At 47.3% G+C, this 22975-nt stretch overlaps 1 protein-coding gene across 3 annotated transcripts in view; it reads left to right on the plus strand.

The window, feature by feature from the left end:
* The first annotated feature begins 314 nt into the window (after positions 1–314).
* NUCB1 (nucleobindin 1) overlaps positions 315–22975 on the plus strand; it is a 107979-nt gene continuing 85318 nt past the window's right edge. The window contains exons 1-4 of one of the 3 annotated variants that reach the window (XM_069200841.1): positions 315–519; positions 7323–7442; positions 19016–19123; positions 19843–19975. In XM_069200841.1, the coding sequence (XP_069056942.1) occupies positions 7338–7442; positions 19016–19123; positions 19843–19975 (346 nt within the window). In that variant the 5' untranslated portion in view covers positions 315–519; positions 7323–7337. Of the gene's footprint in view, positions 520–7322; positions 7443–19015; positions 19124–19842; positions 19982–22975 lie in introns of all 3 variants that reach the window. The other 2 variants (XM_069200840.1, XM_069200842.1) reach the window with 2 other exon arrangements.

Below are 22975 nucleotides of genomic sequence, written 5' to 3' on the forward strand. Positions count from 1 at the left end.
TGTTTTACCAGAAACTATATTTATTAGAAGTGCAACACCCGAAACACCGCCCAAGAAGATACGGCCCTGTAAATAAATAAATTAATATATCCGTTCCATAATTACGGTCTGCGCAGGGTCATAACTGTAGCATCCGAGTACTAACCAACCAATCATTGACGTGGAAACCATGTCTATTCGGTGGTGGAAAACATAACAATAACCGTGAATTAAGGATATCGTGTCACATGATTGGCTGTTTGAGAACCTGTCAGTTATTCATTGGCTGTGGCACCTCGTGAACTGTACCGCGGCTTGGGATAGGATGTGAGACTGTTGATTGGCTGCGTCACTTCCAGTGGGTGAGCGTGTCACCTGCAGCACGTAGTGTCTGCACGTCCCCCCTCCAGTCGGTGGGCGGGCTGCCATGACGTGGGCACTTGGATGTTGATTCATTGCTGGGTGACTGCCACTGAGCTGGAGGCTGGGCTGAGGGTAGCCGGAAGGGCTTTGGGATCCGTCTGAACGGTTTCGGTGCTGGTAAGTAGCTACCTCCCAAGGGAGTTTAGTCATGACAGTCTTAGTGTTGCTTGTGTTGAGCCGTTCGCCATCGTCAGCTACCCAAGTGCCACACGTTGCCCTTTCCCTCTCTTCCGAGCATAATGTTTTCAGATTGACCCCACCAGGCTTGCCTTTCCTCACAGTGCCTCTTGCCGTATAGCACTTGGTGTGACTTTCGCCTAAGCAGCTTGCTTTCTGCTTCTGTACAGTGCCTACGCCGGGCCTCCAACCCCACCAAGAGCAATACTATAACCTGCTCATGTAAGTGTATTTACAGAGCGCTCACGACCCCTAAAGAGGCATCGAAGCGCTTTTTCGGGTAATAGCACGATGCTCTGGAAACCAGGATTGGTAGTTTGCACTCTGCCCCCATTGCATTGCGTCGGTGGAGCCAGACTGCTAGTTTTCGTAATCAGCGTGTTGTGGGATAGGCTATGGCCGTCCACGAATACTTTTTAATGTGGGGGAGAAGGGTTAAAGAAGAAATTTCCGCACTTTAGTCACTTCCCTATGCAAAGACATTGAAAACAGATTATTTTCACGACCTCATTTGTGATCGGATGCTTTTGATTTGCCAACGTACCTTTATGCTCTGTTCTCCTCAAACGTTAGGGATGACAATTATTTACCTAGTAATAAAAAAAAAAAATATGATAATGGGAATTGCTATTGCGCCAAACAGGCGTTTAGTCTGTTACAGTTGCAACGTTTTCCAGACACTGTTGTTTCTTTAAAAAAAAAAAAAACAAGAAGTGACGAATGTAATACTTGAATTCGTCACTTCACTGGTAATATTCCAGGTTGTTTTCCAGTTTATTGATTTTTTTTGTTTGTTTTGTTCATTATGGCCTGACACAAAGGGACCAACCTTTTGCAAACCAGCCTTTGTTGCTCTCAGTAAGGAATCCAGCGCCCCCTACCCCCCTCCACATTGCCTGATAACAATATTATCCCGTGTAGTGTCTGGAATTTTAATTTTCTCTGTAGCTTATTGAGTGCATGACATTGTGTACTCCCACCACACAACAGGCAGGGGTATCTCTGTCTTGGTGCTGTCCAAAAGAATTGTTACAAGGAGAGTTTTGCCTGAAATAGTAACCCTCCCCAAAATCGTATTCCAGCATACTTCGAGCAAATTAGTGCAGCAGGCGGGTATAACTGCATCATATGTCACTGGTCAAGAAAAGCAAACCTCCACCCCAATCCTAAGCGCCGGTATATAAGGGCTTAGACCCATCCAATATTTGATAAGAGCCCAAGGATTGGGCAAGAGTCTTTCAAATTGTTTCTTGGCTGAACATAAGCAAGATTCGTGTATTTTCAGACCTGCTTTCTGAATGGTAAGGTATGAAAAAGTGATTCGAGTTTTTAAAAGGAGTGGCGAATACACGTATAATATACATGTCTCTTACAATAGGTAAAATAACTGTTTTCTTTCACATTTCCATTTAGCTTAATAACTAGTTTATTTTTCCAGTGTAACTATTTTCCAGTGTAACTGATATAGAGGTGTTAAGTTGGAGCAGCATTTCAGAGTGGCAGGCTAGTTTTTTTTTTTTACAGCTTTAACAGGTGAAGCGCTATGCCACTCACGTTGTATAGTAACTTCGGACCTGCTTAACATCATTTCCTGGTTAGGTCGGTCATAAAAGTCTGAAACTGACCACTTAAACAAACGTGGTAGTACTGGTGGTTGCGCTGCCTTCAGTCTACTCATTTTTAAGCATGTGGGGACACACACGCACTTACTTGAGTTACATAGTTCAAAAGCTTTTATTCTATTAAATCAAACAATAGTTTTCATATAGCAGACATGCTTAGCTCATATTTGCAGATGCTCTCATATGCGATAACTAAAAAAGGCAATTTGATCTAGGATCGCACAATTTGAGACCTTTTGCTTTAAGCCATTAGTTTGGTTGAGCAAATTATTCAAGTAAGTAGGCCTGTAGGTTTGGTAAAAAAAATACTCTTTAAATTTTCAAGGCCTGACTACAAGCACGTACATCAATATGGGTCACCAGGGATCGCAGCTGCGACACCTGGCTTGCACATTTGCTACCCCTGGAACTCTCCTTGCATCCCCTGTCTCTGGGAACGCAAAGCAGCACCAAGAACAGAAAGCAAATACAGCCCTGGAAGAATCAAGTTGACATTTTGTAGATCACACCCTTCAACAATTTAGGAAAGTGGCTTTTGAAGGTTTATGGGTGAGATAATCTCAGCCCCTATATCTTGCGCCTAGTCTTACAACATTCTCCTCTAAATCTAGAGGAGTGATCGTGTGTAAATAACGTTATTCCCTCCATATGATGTGCAGAGGGAGGAAAACGCGGGTGAAGGCATGTGCCTTCATTCTGTGCATTAATTGGCAGCTAATTACATATTTATAGAACGTAAGTGTCGCAGCCTCCTTTCTAATGCTCGAACACTTTTTTGGTAATTGCTGGCCTGAGGCAGAAGAGGTTGCTCGCGTCCAGCCTATGAACTGTAAATGTTTTTTTTTTTTTTTTTTTTTAACTGGTAATAGTTTGATTGCTGCTTTTAATATAAGTGGATAGCATTACATGCAACTTAAACCTCACTTGCAAATTAATGTGTTGACGAACTGTTAAGACAAAGCATTTTTTGTAGTTGACATTTTATCACTTTTTTTTGGCTTGTGATTAGTGTCATCATCAGAGGCTGCTGTGGGTCAGTGTGTTTCATTAATATGACCTGCTTCGGCAGGCAGCTGGATGGTGTCTTCCCCTAAAGAACCCTGGGTCCTTTACACCTTCATTGGAACCCTTTGAGTTATTGCCCAGACAGGACCAAAGCATCAAGGTAGATGCCAAAATTCACACTACAGCTTGCCCAGTCACCAGAGAGAAATTTGCAAAACGTGAACCACAAATTGCGAAGGCAACAATGTGTTGATTTCCCAGTGTGGCAAGTGCTGAGATGCAGCAGCTCCTGCAAAACGCGCTGTTGCTGATCTGTAGATTCGGGAGAACTCAACCCATAGATCCCAGATAGTGTGTCTTGAAGAATGAAGTCTTCACCTTGCTGGTTGGAAGAGGGCTGTCCCTCTCCATTATCTTCGCTAATGCCCGTGGCTATTTTGTCACTCTTCTCATTTTTCAAAAAGCGGCACATATCCGAGCTGTGGTGTCCATTTGCTATGTAGTTAACAGGATTGTCCTGCAAACGTTCCTCCCGTGCAACGTCAGGAAGCAAATTGTCTCGCATTTTGGTTCCCACCACTCCCAACCTCCTGAAGTTTGGCCTGGGTAGCTGATCACTATGAGACCCTGCCCATGCTGCCAGTCACGTCTTGGGTGTACTATTTGAAGTTTGCAGTCTTCTCTTTTTAAAAGGCTATGGGTAGCTGAAGCTGACCTAATGGGATGGAACACTTTCCAGCATGGCATCATGATTGCACTTCTCCTAGAGAGGAGTGCAATCAGTGTCTGCTGGAGGCTTTTTGTATCCTGGCCTGCTAAGGTGGCCAGCCATCTTGCTTTCTCTGGGTGTGACCCACTGCCCACCATGAGCTGCTGCAACATGCCAAATGTCTTGCTTTTTGTTATAGCCTTGGTCCTATTCTATAATTTCGGAGATACTGGGAGGCACCCCCAAGTGCTGGGTAGGGTGTTGAACTCTTGCTCTTTTAGTCTTTATGAGCAGCACATGGTGTCTGTCTGGCTGGGAGTGCGAAGCTGCAGCACAGAAGGTGTTCCGCACAATGCAGAAGGTTCAGCTTTAGAGATGCAAATATAGAACATGGTCTCCTGCTATAAAACAGTCTTGAATATGTGAATGAAAACCATAAAAAGACCCTGTGCAGATATCATGCCTTTTGGTGTTTATTTCTCCCATTATGTCTGTTTCCATGTGGCTCATATGTTAAATTAATGGACAGAAGCACAAGGAAAGCATGAGTGGCACCAACATCAAACCATTTGTTAAAGTAGGAGACACAAGACTTAACACAGTGTTACTTGCTCCAAAGCATGTACGTTTCCTGCCATATTCCATTTTGGAAGAAACGTCTTGAGAATGGGTACCGTGTCCCTCCTCCAAGTGCACTATTTAAACACTAACTAGTAGCTTATAGATTGATTCGACATATTTCAAATCTTGCAAAAAAAAGAGTAGAGGAATACGTTCAAAAAGTGAATGCACACAAGCACAGAATCTGACCAAATGGAAAGGCCTGCAGTATAAACGTGTCCTGTTCCTTTCCACAGTTTCCAACTAGCCCTGCCCTCTGTGCCAAACCTGGAGTGGGAGTGATTCTGATGGTGCAGTCAAGGGACTGCCCTTACCATAGAAAATACACTGTGTTGTTGGCCCTGCTCAAATTTAGACACATCCTTTATTTCCAGACTACTTGGGTGAAGTACCTAAGTTGAAAGGGTATGTCCAGTGTCATAGTTCCATGGCTAAAACACACCCTCTGGACCATATCTGGTTCTGTTGTCAGGTCTCCTCTGTGACTTGTCACCTTGTTAATGGCTATGCCAAGGTTTATTTACAGTATTTGCGACCTCTTATCGAGCCTGTTTCTGTGCTCCATCAATATTTTCATTTCATGGGGAAAAGACTTGCGTAAATTTGAAGCCCTTTTTGGATCCAGTGGCAAGAGCAGGTTGCTGGACAGTCAGTGGTCAATTGCCGCTTTCACTATTGGTGTTTCAGGGCTAAAGACTGTGTTTTTTTTTATTTGGATAACAGACGTGTATATTTTATTTTCCTGTTTCTCAAAAGTAAACCTAGCTAACAGTCAGGGCTTACTCCAGGCGATGGTAAAGAGGTTGAGGCTCAAATACAGTGTGATATAGGAATCGCACTCAAGAACCCCAATAGCTGCCCGCGTTATATTTTGTAAGATGGGGCCTGATTTAGAGAAGGGAATTATGGGCTGAAACTCTGAAAGATGCTGTACTAATGAAGTAGTTCTGCTCCTCAACAAACATCTCCTGATGTCTCTACATGCACAATTGAAGATTGTTTCTGAGCTTTTTGAGGTTGTAATTGGACATTTCAGGCATATTCTAGATGTAGATAGGCAAGTGATGGCGTTGTTACTAAATGACTGTTGAGGCTGTGCCCTTGCATTTGAGTTTGTTTAGAAATTTGATAACTGTATCTGGGCTTTAGCAGCTGTTACGTTTGTCTAACATGGCTGTCCTTGTGGCATTCCATCATTCGTCTCCTGGCATATCATGACAGCAGCTTAGTTAATTTATGATTGGCGATTAAAATACATTTTAATCTATTTTAGTATCCTTTTTTCCATGATCACTTAGCAGTTGTATGTAACTTCATTGAAGTCACCCTGTGTAATGTCATCAGGGTGTGCTGTTGTTGTGAACACTGATTTATGTTATGTTACTACCATGTTCGATCTCTTGAGCTCTAATGCATTAGGGCTAATGGGCCGCATAATGAGAGACCTAAGTAATGAAATACAAACCTACAGTACGGTTGGAGAGTTTGTTTTTTAATTTAAGTTGTACTTCCAGAAGCAACACAGTGTACACATGATATAACTGTAAAACGTTCATTTTAAATCCTATCTAGGACGTGCAGAATAAAATTAACACATTTACCCCACGAAGGCTAGATGTTGGCTCCTTTTCTGCTAAGTACAACAGTGTATTTGTTTGGGGGGGAAAAATGTTTTTCTTCAAATAGTAGAATACTATTAATGATGTATGGTTTCTCTGTCTACATGCTAGACATTATTCACTGTTGTTAAATGACATTGGCCCTCATTACAACTTTGGCGGGCGGCAGGCGCCGTCCGCCAAGTTGTATCCGCCGCGCGGCCGCACTCCCGTGGTGGCCATTTCGAGATCTCCGCCGGCCAAGCAGGGATGTCAGCCGCAGCACGGGAGCCGGCTCCAAATGGAGCTGGCGGTGCGACGGGTGCAGTTGCACCCGTCACGCTTTTCACTGTCTGCTATGCCGACAGTGAAAAGCTCCATGGGGCCGTGGCAGGGGGCCCCTGCACTGCCCATGCTAGAGGCGACTCCCCTTTCCGCCAGCCTTTTCATGGCGGTTCAGACCAAAGTGGCGGGAAACCGGCGGTGCGACCGCAGCACTTCCGCTGCGGTCATAATTCCAAGGAAAGCACCGCCAGCCTGTTGGCGGTGCTTCCGACGAAACAGCCCTGGTGGTCTTTGATCGCCAGGGTTGTAATGAGGGCCATTGTATTTTTAATGTGTGTAGTTTTATTCTTTTACCTATCTGTTTTCTATAATATTATGAATTCCATTTGTGTCTGCATGTTAAAATGTTTAAATGGCTAAATACTAAATAATGTATCTCTCTTTCTGTAATGGCAGAATATGTCGTAGAATTTGGATTTTCCTTTCCTTGACACTTAATTTCCTTTCCTTTGACCCATATTTTGGCTCATTGCTGCGTAATTTGTCAATCTGGCTATTGTAATGTGATCTCATATATTTTCCTGTTACTGTGATTAATTCAAGCCAACATATGATTATCTTTGTTTTAAACAAACAAATTGAGTCCCCACTGAAACTTGAGTGGTTTTCCCAGTTAATTTTTGTGAGGTCAATGCCAATATGTTGGGCATACTGGTTGGAAATAGAGATTTCTTGGCCTTGAAGTGTTGAGTATGCTTATATTCAGCCGGTACTATTGGTACTTTCTTTCTGTTTGATTATGCCTCTATAAATAACCTGCATGAGGAAAGGAATGTTCATCGTGGTCTTGAACAACTTGCTGTAGTCCATATTGCTTCACGTTATTTCTTTTAACCCTTGCAGATCAATCTTCCAGAGATGAAGCTCTCTTTCATCTTCTTGGCTGTCTGCCTTACTCTCACGGTAGCTGTGCCCATCGAACGATCACAGAAGAAGGAGGAGGAACCCCCACCGGAGGCACCAGTAAGTTCCTCTCAGGAGGGTGGGGTTTTGGCAACGATAGTCTTTTATGCTAGGTTGCCTTGTGAGCAGTATTGTAAGCATATGCTATGTCTGGGGGCCAAACTTTGAGTTGGTTAAGTAGTGCTGTTTGGACACATTTCCTTCGTGACTGACGCTTTGTTAGCGTGGGTGTGTGCCCTCCCCTGTGCTGCAGCCCCCTCCCAGGCTTCCTTTCAACTGACTGCTTCCTTCTTGTGGCCATGAGATGTACACAAGCAGTCCTAACAGCCTCTGGAAGTGAAATCCATATAGACATTTATACATCACCGTGGAGGACATGTGGTCTTTAAAGAGCTGTGTGGCCAGACAGTGCCCAGTGCACTGTAGATTGGAGATCTCTACAGGCAGCAGCCTACATTAAAATTTTTTTAAAGTGTCTCAGGCAGGTAGTGGTAACAGCTCCTTTTTTAATGTCCTGTCGCTCACTACTCCATGGGAAATGTGCGAGCATCATAGGGGGTTGATGTAGGCAGTGTTCACAGTCCTCTAGAGAGGGTTCACTGAGGACATCTTTACAGCATCCCGGAGAGGATATGTGTGGGCAGTGAAAACAGCTACTTAGAAGAGGTTACCTTAACCGCAGAGCTATCAATGTCTTTGTTAAGTTCTCTTCAGATAGAGTGCACTAGTTCCATGAGAGGCATTTCTAGACATTCCTAGAAGATCTAAATGAGCGTGTTCTCTCAAAGCCGTGCTCGCAGCACCTGTGCTGTCCGACTCGGGGAGGCGGGTGGGGGAATTTAAGAAACGTGTTATAGGAAGTTGGCTCTGTATATACTATTTCAAACTAAGAAATAGTGTGCACAGAGTCCAAGGGTTCCCCTTAGAGGTAAGATAGTGGCAAAAAGAGAATTCTAATGCTCTATTTTGTGGTAGTGTGGTCGAGCAGTAGGCTTATCAGAGGGTAGTGTCAAGCATTTGTTGTACACACACAGGCAATAAATGAGGAACACACACTTAAAGACTTACTCCAGGCCAATAGGTTTTTATATAGAAAAATATATTTTCTTAGTTTAAGAACCACAGGTTCAAGATTTACAAGTAATACTTCAAATGAAAGGTATTTCACTCAGGTATTCTAGGAACTTTCAATAATCATAATAGCCTGTACAGTTTTGACAAAAATGACAATAAGCTATTTTAAAAGTGGACACAGTGCAAAAATCAACAGTTCCTGGGGGAGGTAAGTAATTAAGTACACAGGTAAGTAAAACACTTACAGGGTTCAAAGTTGGGTCCAAGGTATCCTACTGTTGGGGGTTCAAGGCAACCCCAAAGTTACCACACCAGCAGCTCAGGGCCGGTCAGGTGCAGAGGTCAAAGAGGTGCCCAAAACACATAGGCTTCAATGGAAACAGGGCTTCCCAGGTTCCAGTCTGCCAGCAGATAAGTACCCGCGTCCTCTGAGGGCAGACCAGGGGGATTTTGTATGGCACCAGGGGGTGGGGGGGGTGGTGGGGGTGGGGTGGGGGGGAACACAAGCAGGCACTGAAAGTACACCCTCAGCGGCACAGGGGGGCGGCCCGGTGCAGAGTGCAAACAGGCGTCGGGTTTCAGATAGGAAGTAATGGGGAGACCCGGGGGTCTCTTCAACGATGCAGGCAGGCACGGGGGGGGCTCCTCTGGGTAGCCTGGGGGTCGCTCCTGCACTGGAGTTTGATTCCTTCAGGTCTGCGGGTGCAGTGTTGGTTCCAGGCGTCGGGTCCCTTGTTACAGGAAGTCGCGGCCAGGTGGAGCCTCTGGATTTCCTCTACAGGCGTCGCTGTGGGGGATCAGGGGGTCGTCTCTGGTTACTCACGGGCTCGCAGTCGCCGGGGAGTCCTCCCTGAGGTGTTTGTTTTCCGCAGGTCGAGCCGGGGACATTGGGTGCAGAGTGGAAAGTCTCACGCTTCCAGCGGGAAATGTGAAGTCTTTAAAGTTGCTTCTTTGTTGCTGATTGTTCAACAGGGCCGCTGTTCTCGGGAGTTTCTTGGTCCTTGGTTGCAGGGCAGTCCTCTGAGGCTTCAGAGGTCGCTGGTCCCTGTTGGCTGCGTCGCTGTTGCAGTTTTCTTCGAAGTTGGGAGACAGGTCGGTAGGGCTGGGGCCAAAGCAGTTGTCGTCTCCGTCTTCACTGCAGGGCTTCAAGTCAGCAGTCCTTCTTCTTGTTAAGGTTGCAGGAATCTAGTCTCCTAGGTTATGGGGGCCCCTAAATACTGAATTTAGGGGTGTGTTTAGGTCTGGGAGGGCAGTAGCCAATGGCTACTGTCCTTGAGAGTGGCTACACCCTCTTTGTGCCTCCTCCCTGTGGGCAGGGGGGTGCATCCCTAATCCTATTGGGGGAATCCTCCATCCAAAAGATGGAGGATTTCTAAAAGTAAGAGTCACCTCAGCTCAGGACACCTTAGGGGCTGTCCTGACTGGTGGGTGACTCCTCCTTGTTTTTCTAATTATCTCCTCCAGCCTTGCCGCCAAAAGTGGGGGCAGTGGCCGGAGGGGCGGGCATCTCCACTAGCTGGGATGCCCTGTGGTGCTGTAACAAAGGGGGTGAGCCTTTGAGGCTCACCGCCAGGTGTTACAGTTCCTGCAGGGGGAGGTGAGAAGCATCCTAACCCAGTAGAGGCTTTGTTCCTGACCACAGAGTGTCAAAGGCACTCTCCCCATGTGGCCAGCAACATGTCTGGTGTGTGTCAGGCTGGCAAAAACTAGTCCGCTTACACTGGAAGTCTGGTATGTTTTCAGGGGGCATCTCTAAGATGCCCTCTGGGTGTATTTTACAATAAATTGCACACTGGCATCAGTGTGCATTTATTGTGCTGAGAAGTTTGATACCAAACTTCCCAGTTTTCAGTGTAGCCATTATGGTGCTGTGGAGTTCGTGTTTGACAAACTCCCAGACCATATACTCTTATGGCTACCCTGCACTTACAATGTCTAAGGTTTGGCTTAGACACTATAGGGGCATAGTGCTCATGCACTTATGCCCTCACCTGTGGTATAGTCCACCCTGCCTTAGGGCTGTAAGGCCTGCTAGACGGGTGACTTACCTATGCCACAGGTAGTGTGAGGTTGGCATAGCACTCTGAGGGGAGTGCCGTGTCAACTTAGTCATTTTCTCCCCGCCAGCACACACAAGCTGTGAGCAGTGTGCATGTGCTGAGTGAGGGGTCCCTAGGGTGGCATAAGACATGCTGCAGCCCCTAGAGGCCTTCCCTGGCATCCGGGCCCTTGGTACCAGTTACAAGGGACTTACCTGAGTGCCAGGGTTGTGCCAATTGTGGAAACAAAGGTACACTTTAGGGAAAGGCCATTGGTGCTGGGGCCTGGTTAGCAGGGTCCCAGCACACTTTCAAATCATAACTTAGCATCAGCAAAGGCAAAAAGTCAGGGGGTAACCATGCCAAGGAGGCATTTCCTTACACAACTCTTCTCCCCCCCCCCCCCAAAACGAAAGAGGATGAGACTAACCTTTCCCAAGAGAGTCTTCATTTTCTGAGTGGAAGAACCTGGAAAGGCCATCAGCATTGGCATGGGCAGTCCCAGGTCTGTGTTCCACTATAAAGTCCATTCCCTGTAGGGATATGGACCACCTCAACAGTTTAGGATTTTCACCTTTCATTTGCATCAGCCATCTGAGAGGTCTGTGGTCAGTCTGAACTACAAAGTGAGTACCAAAGAGGTATGGTCTCAACTTCTTCAGGGACCAGACCACAGCAAAGGCCTCCCTCTCAATGGCACTCCAACGCTGCTCCCTGGAGAGTAACCTCCTGCTAATGAAAGCAACAAGCTGGTGAAGGCCATCATCATTTGTTTGGGACAGGACTCCTCCTATCCCATATTAAGAGGCATCAGTCTGCACAATGAACTGCTTGGAGTAATCTGGAGCTTTTAGAACTGGTGCTGTGCACATAGCTTGCCTCAGGGTGTCAAAGGCCTGTTGGCATTCTACAGTCCAGTTTACCTTCCTGGGCATTTTCTTAGAGGTAAGTTCTGTGAGGGGTGTCACTATGGATCCATATCCCTTCACAAACCTCCTATAGTAACCAGTCCAGCCAAGGAATGCCCTGACTTGAGTCTGGGTTTTTGGAGCTACCCAGTCCAGAATAGTCTGGATCTTGGGTTGGAGTGGCTGAACTTGGCCTCCACCTACAAGGTGTCCCAAGTAAACCACAGCACCCTGCCCTATCTGACATTTAGATGCCTTGATAGAGAGGCCTCCTGCTTGCTGGGCCTGCAAAACCTTCTTCGGGTGGACCAGGTGATCCTGCCAGCTGCAGCTAAAGACAGCAATATCATCAAGATAAGCTGCACTAAAGTACTCCAAGCAAGTAAGGACTTGATTCACCAACCTTTGGAAGGTGGCAGGGGCATTCTTTAAGCCAAAGGGCATCAAAGTAAACTGATAGTGCCCATCAGGTGTAGAGAATGCTGTTTTCTCTTTTGCTCCTGGTGCCATTTTTATTTGCCAGTACCCTGCTGTTAAGTCAAAGGTACTTAAGTATCTGGCAGCGCCCAATTTGTCAATTAACTCATCTGCTCTTGGGATGGGATGAGCATCTGTCTTGGTGACAGAATTAAGCCCTCTGTAGTCCACACACAACCTCATCTCTCTCTTGCCATCTTTTGTGTGAGGTTTGGGGACTAAGACCACTGGGCTAGCCCAGGGGCTGTCAGAGTGCTCAATGACTCCCAACTCCAGCATCTTGTGGACCTCCACTTTGATGCTTTCCTTAACTTGGTCAGACTGTCTAAAATTTTGTTTTGACAGGCATGCTGTCTCCTGTGTCCACACCATGGGTACAGAGGTGTGTCTGACCAGGGGTTAGGGAAAATAGCTCAGAAAACTGCTGTAGGACTTTCCTACAGTCAGCTTGCTGTTGGCCAGAGAGGGTGTCTGAGTAGACCACTCCATCTACTGAGCCATCTTTAGGGTCAGAGGAGAGGAGATCAGGGAGAGGTTCACTCTCAGCTTACTGGTCCTCATCTGTAACCATTAACATGTTTACACCTGCCCTGTCATGAAAGAGTTTGAGGCGGTTCACATGGATCACTCTTTTGGGGGTCCTGCTAGTGCCTAGGTCTACCAGGTAGGTGACCTGACTCTTCCTCTCTAGCACTGGGGAAGGGCCACTCTATCTGTCCTGAAGTGCCCTGGGAGCCACAGGCTCCAGAACCCAGACTTTCTGCCCTGGCTGAAGCTCAACCATAGCAGCCTTTTGGTCATACCACATCTTCTGGAGCGGTTGGCTGGCCTCAAGGTTTTTACTTGCCTTTTCCATGTACTCTGCCATCCTGGAACGTAGGCCTAGTACATAATCCACTATATCTTGCTTAGGCTCATGAAGAGGTCTCTCCCAGCCTTCTTTCACAAGAGCTAGGGGTCCCCTAACAGGATGGCCAAACAGAAGTTCAAAGGGGGAAAACCCTACTCCCTCCTGAGGCACCTCTCTATAGGCGAAAAGCAGATATGGCAAGAGGACATCCCATCTCCTTTTGAGCTTTTCAGGGAGCCCCATGATCATGCCCTTCAATGTCTTGTTAAACCTTTCAACAAGACCATTGGTTTGTGGATGGTATTCCACATGTGCTTAAGGTAAGTTGACATGAAGTTGGTACCTCTGTCAGAAACCACCTCCTTAGGAAATCCCACTCTGGTAAAGATACAAATGAGTGCTTTGGCTACTGCAGGGGCAGTAGTGGACCTTAGGGGAATTGCTTCAGGGTACCTAGTAGCATGATCCACTACTACTAGGATTTACTGATTCCCTGAGGCTGTGGGACGTTAAAGTGGACCCACTATGTCCACTCCCACTCTTTCAAAGGGGACCCCCACCACTGGAAGTGGAATGAGGGGGGCCTTTGGGTGGCCACCTGTCTTATTACTGGCTTGGCAGGTGGCACAGGAGGCACAAAACTCCTTTACTTTCTGGGACATGTTGGGCCAATAGAGATGGTTGACTAACCTCTCCCATGTCTTGGTTTGTTCCAAATGCCCAGCAAGTGGAATGTCATGGGCTAAGGTCAGAATGAACTTCCTAAACTCCTGAGGCACTACCACTCTCCTAGTGGCACCAGTTTGGGATCTCTTGCCTCAGTGTAAAGGAGTCCATCTTCCCAATAGATCCTTTGGGTTGCACTGACATTTCCTTGCTGCCTAAGGCCTTCAAGAGAGGGACATGTTTCTTTCCCCTTACACAACTGTTCCCTTGTGGGTCCCCCTGGGCCCAAGAGTTCAACCTGATAAGGTTCCAACTCCATAGGCTCAGTTCCCTCAGAGGGCAGAACTTCTTCCTGAGAAGAGTGGTTCTTTTTCTTTTGCTGTGTTGAAGCTGGTTCCCCAGTCTTCTTTCCTTTTCTCTTTGAGGGTTGGGCCATTATTCCAGACTCCAACACCTCTTTTTCACCCTGAGCCTTGCACTGTGCCCTTGTCTTGACACACACCAGTTCAGGGATACCCAGCATGGCTGCACGGGTTTTGAGTTCTACCTCAGCCCATGCTGAGGACTCCAGGTTGTTTCCAAGCAAACAGTCTACTGGGATAGCAGAGGAGACTACCACCTTTTTCAGGCCAGTGACCCCTCCCCATTCTAAAGTTACCATAGCCATGGGATGTACTTTAGTCTGATTGTCAGCGTTGGTGACTGGATAAGTTGGTCCAGTCAGGTATTGTCCTGGGGAAACCAGTTTGTCTGCCACCATTGTGACACTGGCACCTGTATCCCTCAGGGCTTCTACACTAGTCCGTTAACAAAGAGTTGCTGCCTGTACTTTTGCATATTAGGGAGCCAGGCAGCTAGTGTGGCTAGGTCCACCCCACCCTAAGAGACTAATGTAGCTTCAGTGTCGACCCTAATTTGCTCTGGGCACACTGTTGAACCCACCTGGAGACTGGCTATTCCAGTGCTAACTGGAGTAGTAGTAGAAGTGGAACCTTTCTTGGGACAGGCCTTGTCTCCAGTTTGGTGTCCCTGCTGATTACAGCAACGACACCAGGCCTTTTTGGGATCAAAGTTTTTACCCATGTACCCAAATGAGGATTGTGAAGAGGCTTTGGACCCTCCCTCCTGAGCAGGTTTTTGGGGCCCTGTAGAAGACTCTTTACTTTTTCCCTTGGATGTCTCAACACTCTTCCCCTGGGGAGTCTTTGTGACCCCTTTCTTTTGGTCACCCCCTGTGGAAGTCATAGTCACCCTAGTCTTGACCCAATGGTCTGCCTTCTTTCCCAATTCTTGGGGAGAAATTGGACCTAGGTCTACCAGATGCCGATGCAGTTTATCATTGAAACAATTACTTAAAAGGTGTTCTTTCATAAACAGATTGTACAGCCCTTCATAATCATTTACACCACTGCCATTAATCCAACCATCCAGTGTTTTGACTGAGAAGTCAACAAAATCAACCCAGGTCTGCTCGAGGATTTTTGAGCCCCCCTGACCCCTAATCCTGTACTCCTCAGTTGAGAATCCAAAGCCCTCAATCAGGGTAGCCTTCATCAGGTCATATGATTCTGCATCTTTTCCAGAGAGTGTGAGGAGTCTATCCCTACACTTTCCAGGTAACATTTCCCAAAGGAGAGCACCCCAGTGAGATTTGTTTACTTTTCTGGTTGCACAAGCCCTCTCAAAAGCTGTGAACCACTTGGTGATATCATCACCATCTTCATATTTTGTTACAATCCCTTTGGGGAATTTTAGCATGTCAGTAGTTTCTCTGACCCTATTTAAGTTGCTGCCACCATTGATGGGAGCTAAGCCCATCTCTTGTCTTTCCCTTTCTATGGCTAGGAGCTGTTTCTCCAAAGCCAGTCTTTTGGCCATCCTGGCTAGCAGGAGGTCATCTTCATTGAGGCTGCCCTCAATGCTTCCGGAGCTGTTGGGCTCCCCTGTGGGAGAAGCAGTACCTCTGACTGTCACTTGTGGAGTCAGGATTTGAGAAACCCTGGTCTCCCTAACTAGGACAGGAGGGGGGAAATTCTCCTCCAGGTCACTAGCTCCCCCCTCTGTAAGGTTGTCTTCAGAGGGGTTGTCTCTAGCAAACTCTGCCAAAAGCTCCTGAAGCTGTACTTTGGTAGGGTTTGATCCAGTTTTTATCTTTTTAATTTTACAGAGAGTCCTTAATTCTGACATCTTAAGATGCAGGTAAGGGGTGCGGTTGAGCTCCACCACCATCTCATCTGGACTAGACATGATTTCTCTAAAAGTTGGGATACTTTTTAAGAATCTAAAACTATCTCTAGAACTTAATCCAAACTTTTACAAAACTTTTAAACTCGAAAAAAAAATGCTAACGGGGACTAACACAAGTCCCTAGCAGGACTTTTAAAAATTTAGAAAAATAGCTCAAATTTCAAAAATCAGTTTCTAATGACAATTTTTAGAATTTAGTCGTGTGATCAGGTATTGTCTGAGTAGTCCAGCAAATGCAAAGTCTTGTACCCCACCACTGATCCACCAATGTAGGAAGTTGGCTCTGTATATACTATTTCAAAGTAAGAAATAGTGTGCACAGAGTCCAAGGGTTCCCCTTAGAGGTAAGATAGTGGGAAAAAGAGATCATTCTAATGCTCTATTTTGTGGTAGTGTGGTCGAGCAGTAGGCTTATCAGAGGGTAGTGTTAAGCATTTGTTGTACACACGTGCAATAAATGAGGAACACACACTCAAAGACGATTCCAGGCCAATAGGTTTTTATATAGAAAAATATATTTTCTTAGTTTATTTTAAGTTTAAGAATCACAGGTTCAAGATTTACAAACAATACTTTAAATGAAAGGTATTTCACTCTGGTATTCTAGGAACTTTGAATAATCACAATAGCATGTACAGTTTTGACAAAAATGGCAATAAGCTATTTTAAAAGTGGACACAGTGCAAAAATCAACAGTTCTTTGGGGAGGTAAGTAATTAAGTTCACAGGTAACACTTACAGGGTTCAGAGTTGGGTCCAAGGTAGCCCACCGTTAGGGGTTCAAGGCAACTCCAAAGTTACCACACCAGCAGCTCAGGGCCCGTCAGGTGCAGAGGTCAAAGAGGTGCCCAAAACACATAGGCTTCAATGGAAACAGGGGTGCCCAGGTTCCAGTCTGCCAGCAGGTAAGTACCCGTGCCCTCGGAAGGCAGACCAGGGGGGGTTTGTAGGGCACCAGGGGGGACACAAGCAGGCACAGAAAGTACACCCTTAGTGGCACAGGGCGGCCGGGTGCAGAGTGCAAACAGGCGTCGGGTTTCAGATAGGAAGTAATGGGGAGACCCGGGGGTCTCTTCAAAGATGCAGGCAGGCACAGGGGGGGCTCCTCTGGGTAGCCACCACCTGGGCTAAGCAGAGGGTCGCCTGGGGGTCGCTCCTGCACTGGAGTTCGGTTCCTTCCGGTCCTGGGGGCTGCGGGTGCTTTGTTGGTTCCAGGCGTCGTGTCCCTTGTTACAGGTCAGGGGGAGCCTCTGGATTTCCTCTGCAGGCGTCGCTGTGGGAGCTCAGGGGGGTTGTCTCTGGTTGCTCGCAGTCGCCAGGGAGTCCTCCATGAGGTGTTTGTTTTCCGCAGGTCGAGCTCGGGGTGTCGGGTACAGAGTGGAAAGTCTCGCGCTTCCGGCGGGAAACGTGAAGTATTTAAAGTTGCTTCTTTGTTGCAGATTGTTGAACAGGGCCGCTGTTCTCAGGAGTTTCTTGGTCCTTGGTTGCAGGGCAGTCCTCTGAGGCTTCAGAAGTCGCTGGTCCCTGTTTGCTGTGTCGCTGTTGCAGTTTTCTTCGAAGTTGGGACACAGGCTGCTAGAGCTGGGGCCAAAGCAGTTGTCGTCTCCGTCTTCACTGCAGGGCTTCATGTCAGCAGTCCTTCTTGTTAAAGTCGCAGGAATCTAGTTTCCTAGGTTCTGGGGGCCCCTAAATACTGAATTTAGGGGTGTGTTTAGGTCTGGAAGGGCAGTAGCCAATGGCTACTGTCCTTGAGGGTGGCTACACCCTCTTTGTGCCTCCTCCCTGTGGGGAGGGGGGCACATCCATAATCCTATTGGGGGAGTCCTCCATCCACAAGATGGAGGATTTCTAAAAGTAAGAATCACCTCAGCTCAGGACACCTTAGGGGCTGTCCTGACTGGTAGTTGACTCCTCCTTGTTTTTCTAAATATCTCCTCCAGCCTTGCCGCCAAAAGTGGGGGCAGTGGCCGGAGGGGCGGGCATCTCCACTAGCTGGGATGCTCTGTAGCGCTGTAACGAAGGGGGTGAGCCTTTGAGGCTCACCGCCAGGTGTTAAAGTTCCTGCAGGGGGAGGTGAAAAGCACCCCCCCCCCAGTACAGGCTTTGTTCCTGGCCACAGAGTGACAAAGGCACTCTCCCCATGTGGCCAGCAACATGTCTGGTGTGTGGCAGGCTGGCAAAAACTAGTCAGCTTACACTGGAAGTCTGGTATGTTTTCAGGGGGCATCTCTAAGATGCCCTCTGGGTGTATTTTACAGTAAATTGCATACTGGCATCAGTGTGCATTTATTGTGCTGAGAAGTTTGATACCTAACTTCCCAGTTTTCATTGTAGCCATTATGGTGCTGTGGAGTTCGTGTTAGACAAACTCCCAGACCATATACTCTTATGGCTACCCTGCACTTACAATGTCTAAGGTTTGGCTTAGACACTGTAGGGGCATAGTGCTCATGCACTTATGCCCTCACCTGTGGTATAGTGCACCCTGCCTTAGGGCTGTAAGGCCTGCTAGAGGGGTGACTTATCTATGCCACAGGCCTTGTGAGGTTGGCATGGCACTCTGAGGGGAGTGCCATGTCAACTTAGTAATTTTCTCCCCACCAGCACACACAAGCTGTGTGCATGTGCTGAGTGAGGGGTCCCTAGGGTGGCATAAGACATGCTGCAGCCCTTAGAGACCTTCCCTGGCATCAGGGCCATTGGTACCAGGGGTACCAGTTACAAGGGACTTACCTGAGTGCCAGGGTTGTGCCAATTGTGGAGACAAAGGTACAGTTTAGGGAAAGAACACTGGTGATGGGGCCTAGTTAGCAGTGTCCCAGCACACTTTCAAATCATAACTTAGCATCAGCAAAGGCAAAAAGTCAGGGGGTAACCATGCCAAGGAGACATTTCCTTACACATGTATAGGATCAATCACAATTTATGTGATCTGGCTAATCACCTGTGGTTTAACCATATCGGGGCAGCACACCCACCAGATAGCAATATCAAACCGTTGCTTTTATGTGATACCAATCCATACTAGAATTTCTGATGACAAAAATAGATGTCTAGCCAATAGACAATGTCTTTCAAAAACATTTTTGAATTGTGTACTCAATAACTACAGTACTTGAACTATTTAGCTTTTACTGTTTAGTGTATATTGGCCCTCTATGGGTACTGTAAAATTATTATCCTTTAGGCCAGAAAGAGCAGACCACATCTTGGTGTTAATTGCAAGTATTTCTTACTCTTTTTCTGATAAGGGGCTGTTTTTAAGGTGTGCATCTGCTGGCATTACAGCTACTCGATATAGTTTAGCAGGCACTACTTACAACTTTATTACTCTGTAAATATTGCACACAAATAATTTGTTTTCCTTCTCAGGACACAGGTCTATACTATGACCGATATCTGCGAGAGGTGATTGATGTTCTAGAGACAGATGGGCATTTTCGAGAGAAGTTGCAGTCCGCTAATGCAGATGATATTAAGGTGAGATTTCCCCCCCCCCCCCCCCCCCCCCCCCCCCCTTTGAGGGTTCTGTGGAGCCGTCCCATAAAGGCAGCAGAAGAGTGCTGGAGATTGTACATGGAATGGAGTATTGAGTTGCTAGGTGTGGGGAAATTGCAGGGCATAATTTGTAAGAGAGAGGGGTTAAATGAGAGTTGCTGGCCATAGGTCGTGAGGGTTAGGGAGACCTTCTGGCCATAGGTAGAAAGGGTCCAGTTGCTGGCCTGGAGTTTGAAGAGTAGCCATTAGGGGGCGGTGCAGCTGTAGATGCAAGTGTGAGCGTTTCAGAGGAGCAGCCGGGTGCAGGGCGATTGTGTGGTGGGGCAGCCCATTGGAAGTTGCCAGACTACAGTGTTGCAGCCTTGTGCTGCAAGTGAGCTGGGGTGAAGTGGTCCAGTGTAAGCACTGGAAGGCAGTGTGGCCAAAATGGCTGGGCACTGTGGCGGGATGGGAGGAGGAGCAGCTGGAGTTTTATAATAGGTAGGCCGAATATGCATGGAATAGGGCAGTATGGGGGAAGACATATGTGGTCCATGGTATCTGTCCATGGGCAGAGGCTGGGCCATGAACAAATGGCATCTGATAGTCATTCACTTATTCAGCATTCGGTGAGCAGATGTAGAACGTTGCACCAAAAATGATGTGGTCCCTATTATCACAAATCTAAAGTCATTCTTTTGCTTTTTGCCCATTTACTATAGAATGGAAAGCTGAGCAAAGAGCTGGACTTCGTCAGTCATCATGTGCGTACACGCCTAGATGAGCTAAAGCGGCAGGAGGTGTCACGGCTGCGCATGCTAATCAAAGCGAAAATGGACAACAATGAAGGTGGAGGTGAAAGTGAGAGCCTTTAGTCGCCGGTGGAAGAGTACATACTGTTGAGTGTTTTGTTGAAAGCGCATAAGCATGCTAGGGACTGTGCAATTAAGAGGAGAACATCAGTCTGGGGCCTGTGCTGTAAGCAAGAACAAGTATACTGAGATCTGTGCTGCAACAAAAGTATCATTGGGTTAAGACCAAAGGCGTAAAGAGTGCAATTGGACTATGACATTGGTGGTTAATACACGCAGACTGTAGGTTTGTGATGTGATGCTACAAGTAGGTTTACGATAAGGTGGTTCTTTGGTGAGGACAGGCAGACTGCAATCCTTGTCATGAGTACAGCTTATCCATGGTGTTGGACCTGGCCTTTTTTACAGGGTCATCTCCAAACATTTTGCCTTCCTCCTCAAATTTTTCTGACCTCTTTTTGTTGGCTTTAGGACTGCTTATCAGTGCTAAAGTGCATGTGCTCTCCCTTCAAAACTTGATATGATTGGCTCACACCTGTTTGGCACATTTAATTTACCTAAGTTCCTTGTACAGTGGTATCCCTTACAGCCAGGGCCTGTAAATTAAATGCTACTAGTGGGACTGCAGCGCAGCTTGTGCCACCCACAGAAGTGGCCTTTCAAACCTGTCTCAGGCCTGCCACCTCAGGGCCTGCATGTGCAGTTACTGCCAGCTAAATTTACTTGCCAGGCATTGAACTCACCCTTTTACTACATATAAGGCCCCCCTAAGGTAAGCCCTAGCTAGCTCTATGGGCAGGGTGCTGTCTATATAAAAGGTAGTACATATGTCTTTATGTACTACATGTCCTAGTAGTGACGAACCGCCTATTTAGTTTCTCACTACTATGATAGCTGCTTCTCTCATAGGATTGCATTGGAAATGCCCTAACATATGTCTAAGGGGTATTGTCTGATCTATGGGGGGTGGCATAGGCATGTTTGTTATGGTTGGAATGGTAGTGAGAAATGCTGCATACTGGTGTAGGTGGATTTTTTTTAAAAAAAAAATTTCTTCATTTTATTTTTATTGCCATTATAGAAATGCCACTTTTAGAAAGTGAGCATTTCTCTGTGATTATGACTGGTGTTTTGCAGCTTGACTCAATCAACATCTGGGGCTGAGTGATAGCTGGGCTTTGTGCATACCTCTCAGACAGCCTGTACACAGGGAGGAGTGGAGGTGTCACAAGAGTGCATCTGCATAGTGAAAAATCTTTCTGGGATCGGAGAGGGTAGAGGTGAGGTACATCTGCATCTGTAAAGGCTGTGCCCTGGCCCTTTGGCTTGTTTGCCCCCCTACTGATATCTGGAGCTAGTGCTGGAGGTGAAAGGGGACATTCCTGGAACTGGTTAGTGCTGGTTGGAAACCCCTTTTGTGGAAATTGCACAAAATGAGTACAAGTACCGGGGGCTTTCCCACACATTTTGGGACACTGATGGACACTTCATGGACTGGAAGCTGTTGGAAGGACTTGCCAGGGATCACCCTGGGGACTGCTCTGCTGTTGTGCTGACCTGCTAGGTCACTGAAAAGGACTGCCACTGCTTACTCTGACCCCTTGTGCTGGCCTGCTTGGTAGGTCCTGCATCCCTGTGTCCCTCTACAAACTGTCTCCAGGGGCTATGTGATGACCTCCCCTGTCTCCCCTGCATTTCTGCTTCACTGGGGTTGTTCTTTGAGGGGCACGACGGGAGTGCCCCCTTGTGGAAAACCTGGGGAGCGCTTGATTGGCACAAAGAGTGCGAGGAGATTGCTCTAAACCCTTTTATCCACAGCGCGTGAAGAGTGTTTTACACGCGTCTGTCCCTGGCTGCAGGAAAAGCCCCCCCTCCCCCCCATCTGTCCTCGTGGCCTGCACCCATGTGAAGAGCGCTTTACGTGCGTCCATCCGTCCGTGGGTGCAGGAAAAGCACCCCCCCCATCTGGCCTCATGGACTGCACCACCACACCCCAGCACCCCCCCCCCCCCCCCCAATTTCTCCCGACGTGGGGGGCGGGGGCAGCGAGAAGCCCTCGAGCACTCATGGTCGAGCGTGCTCCGTGTTTTGTCCCAGGGGCACAAGCAAGAACTTCTTTGTGGGGGGAAAAAATACTGCAGCGACCCATGCGATTCCGGAGGAGCTGCTGCGCTTTTGTGGGGAGGTGCCGGGCCTGGAGTGAAGTACCGGCTGCCTGCCAAAAAGAAGACCTACCAGTGACGCTGAGCTGGGAGGCTCGCTTGGCTGAGGCGTGGTGACCTAGGGGAGACTAAGCCGGCTGGAGCCGCCCTGCTCTCCCCTCGTCTGCCAGCGAAGAGGTATCATGGGCTCCTCAGGTCTAGAACTCTTTCCCCCTACCACCCCCCCCCCCCCTCCCCTGAAGACAGCAGTGGTCTGGGAAGCCCTGGGGTGCTCCGGTTATGCTCCCCCTTGTTGCATGGGGATCAATATCCCAGAAACTGCATTGGGAACTGAATGCCACCAGATCCGGAACATAAGCCAAGGTGTGCACGATCTGTGTGTGCACTTTAGCGGGTAGGGTTATTCCCACACCTGTTGCATGGCCTTTTGCCTTTCCCTGTTAGGTTGCTGCCCTCATCTTTGGGTATGCCGCATTTCTTGTTATGACCTGGCTCACGTATTGGGAGAGTAAGGTTTGTTTATGACTTATGCAAAGTATGAGGGTGCTTCATGGGATGTGCATCCATGATGATTTCTTGGCATTCATGACAACATGTTTACTATGACATGTGCCTGATAGGAATAGTTCTTTTTATGTGCATTCATGGTGTCTTAACACTTCTGATATTATGTTTATTTAGACATGCGCTTTTTTGGTGGTAATGACAACCTGACTATTGCTTGTGTGGCAGAATAGCAGTAATTTATACATTTACCTGATTACTACTTGCCCACACAGAGTACTAGTAACCTGTGTGATATTCCGACAACTGCTTGTGTAGCAGAATATTACTGATACATGTTGTGTTTGGTCTAATGATGGCAATACAGTTTATTTTTG

This window comes from Pleurodeles waltl, chromosome 7 (assembly GCF_031143425.1).
Source record: "Pleurodeles waltl isolate 20211129_DDA chromosome 7, aPleWal1.hap1.20221129, whole genome shotgun sequence".
NCBI classification, from domain to species: domain Eukaryota; kingdom Metazoa; phylum Chordata; class Amphibia; order Caudata; family Salamandridae; genus Pleurodeles; species Pleurodeles waltl.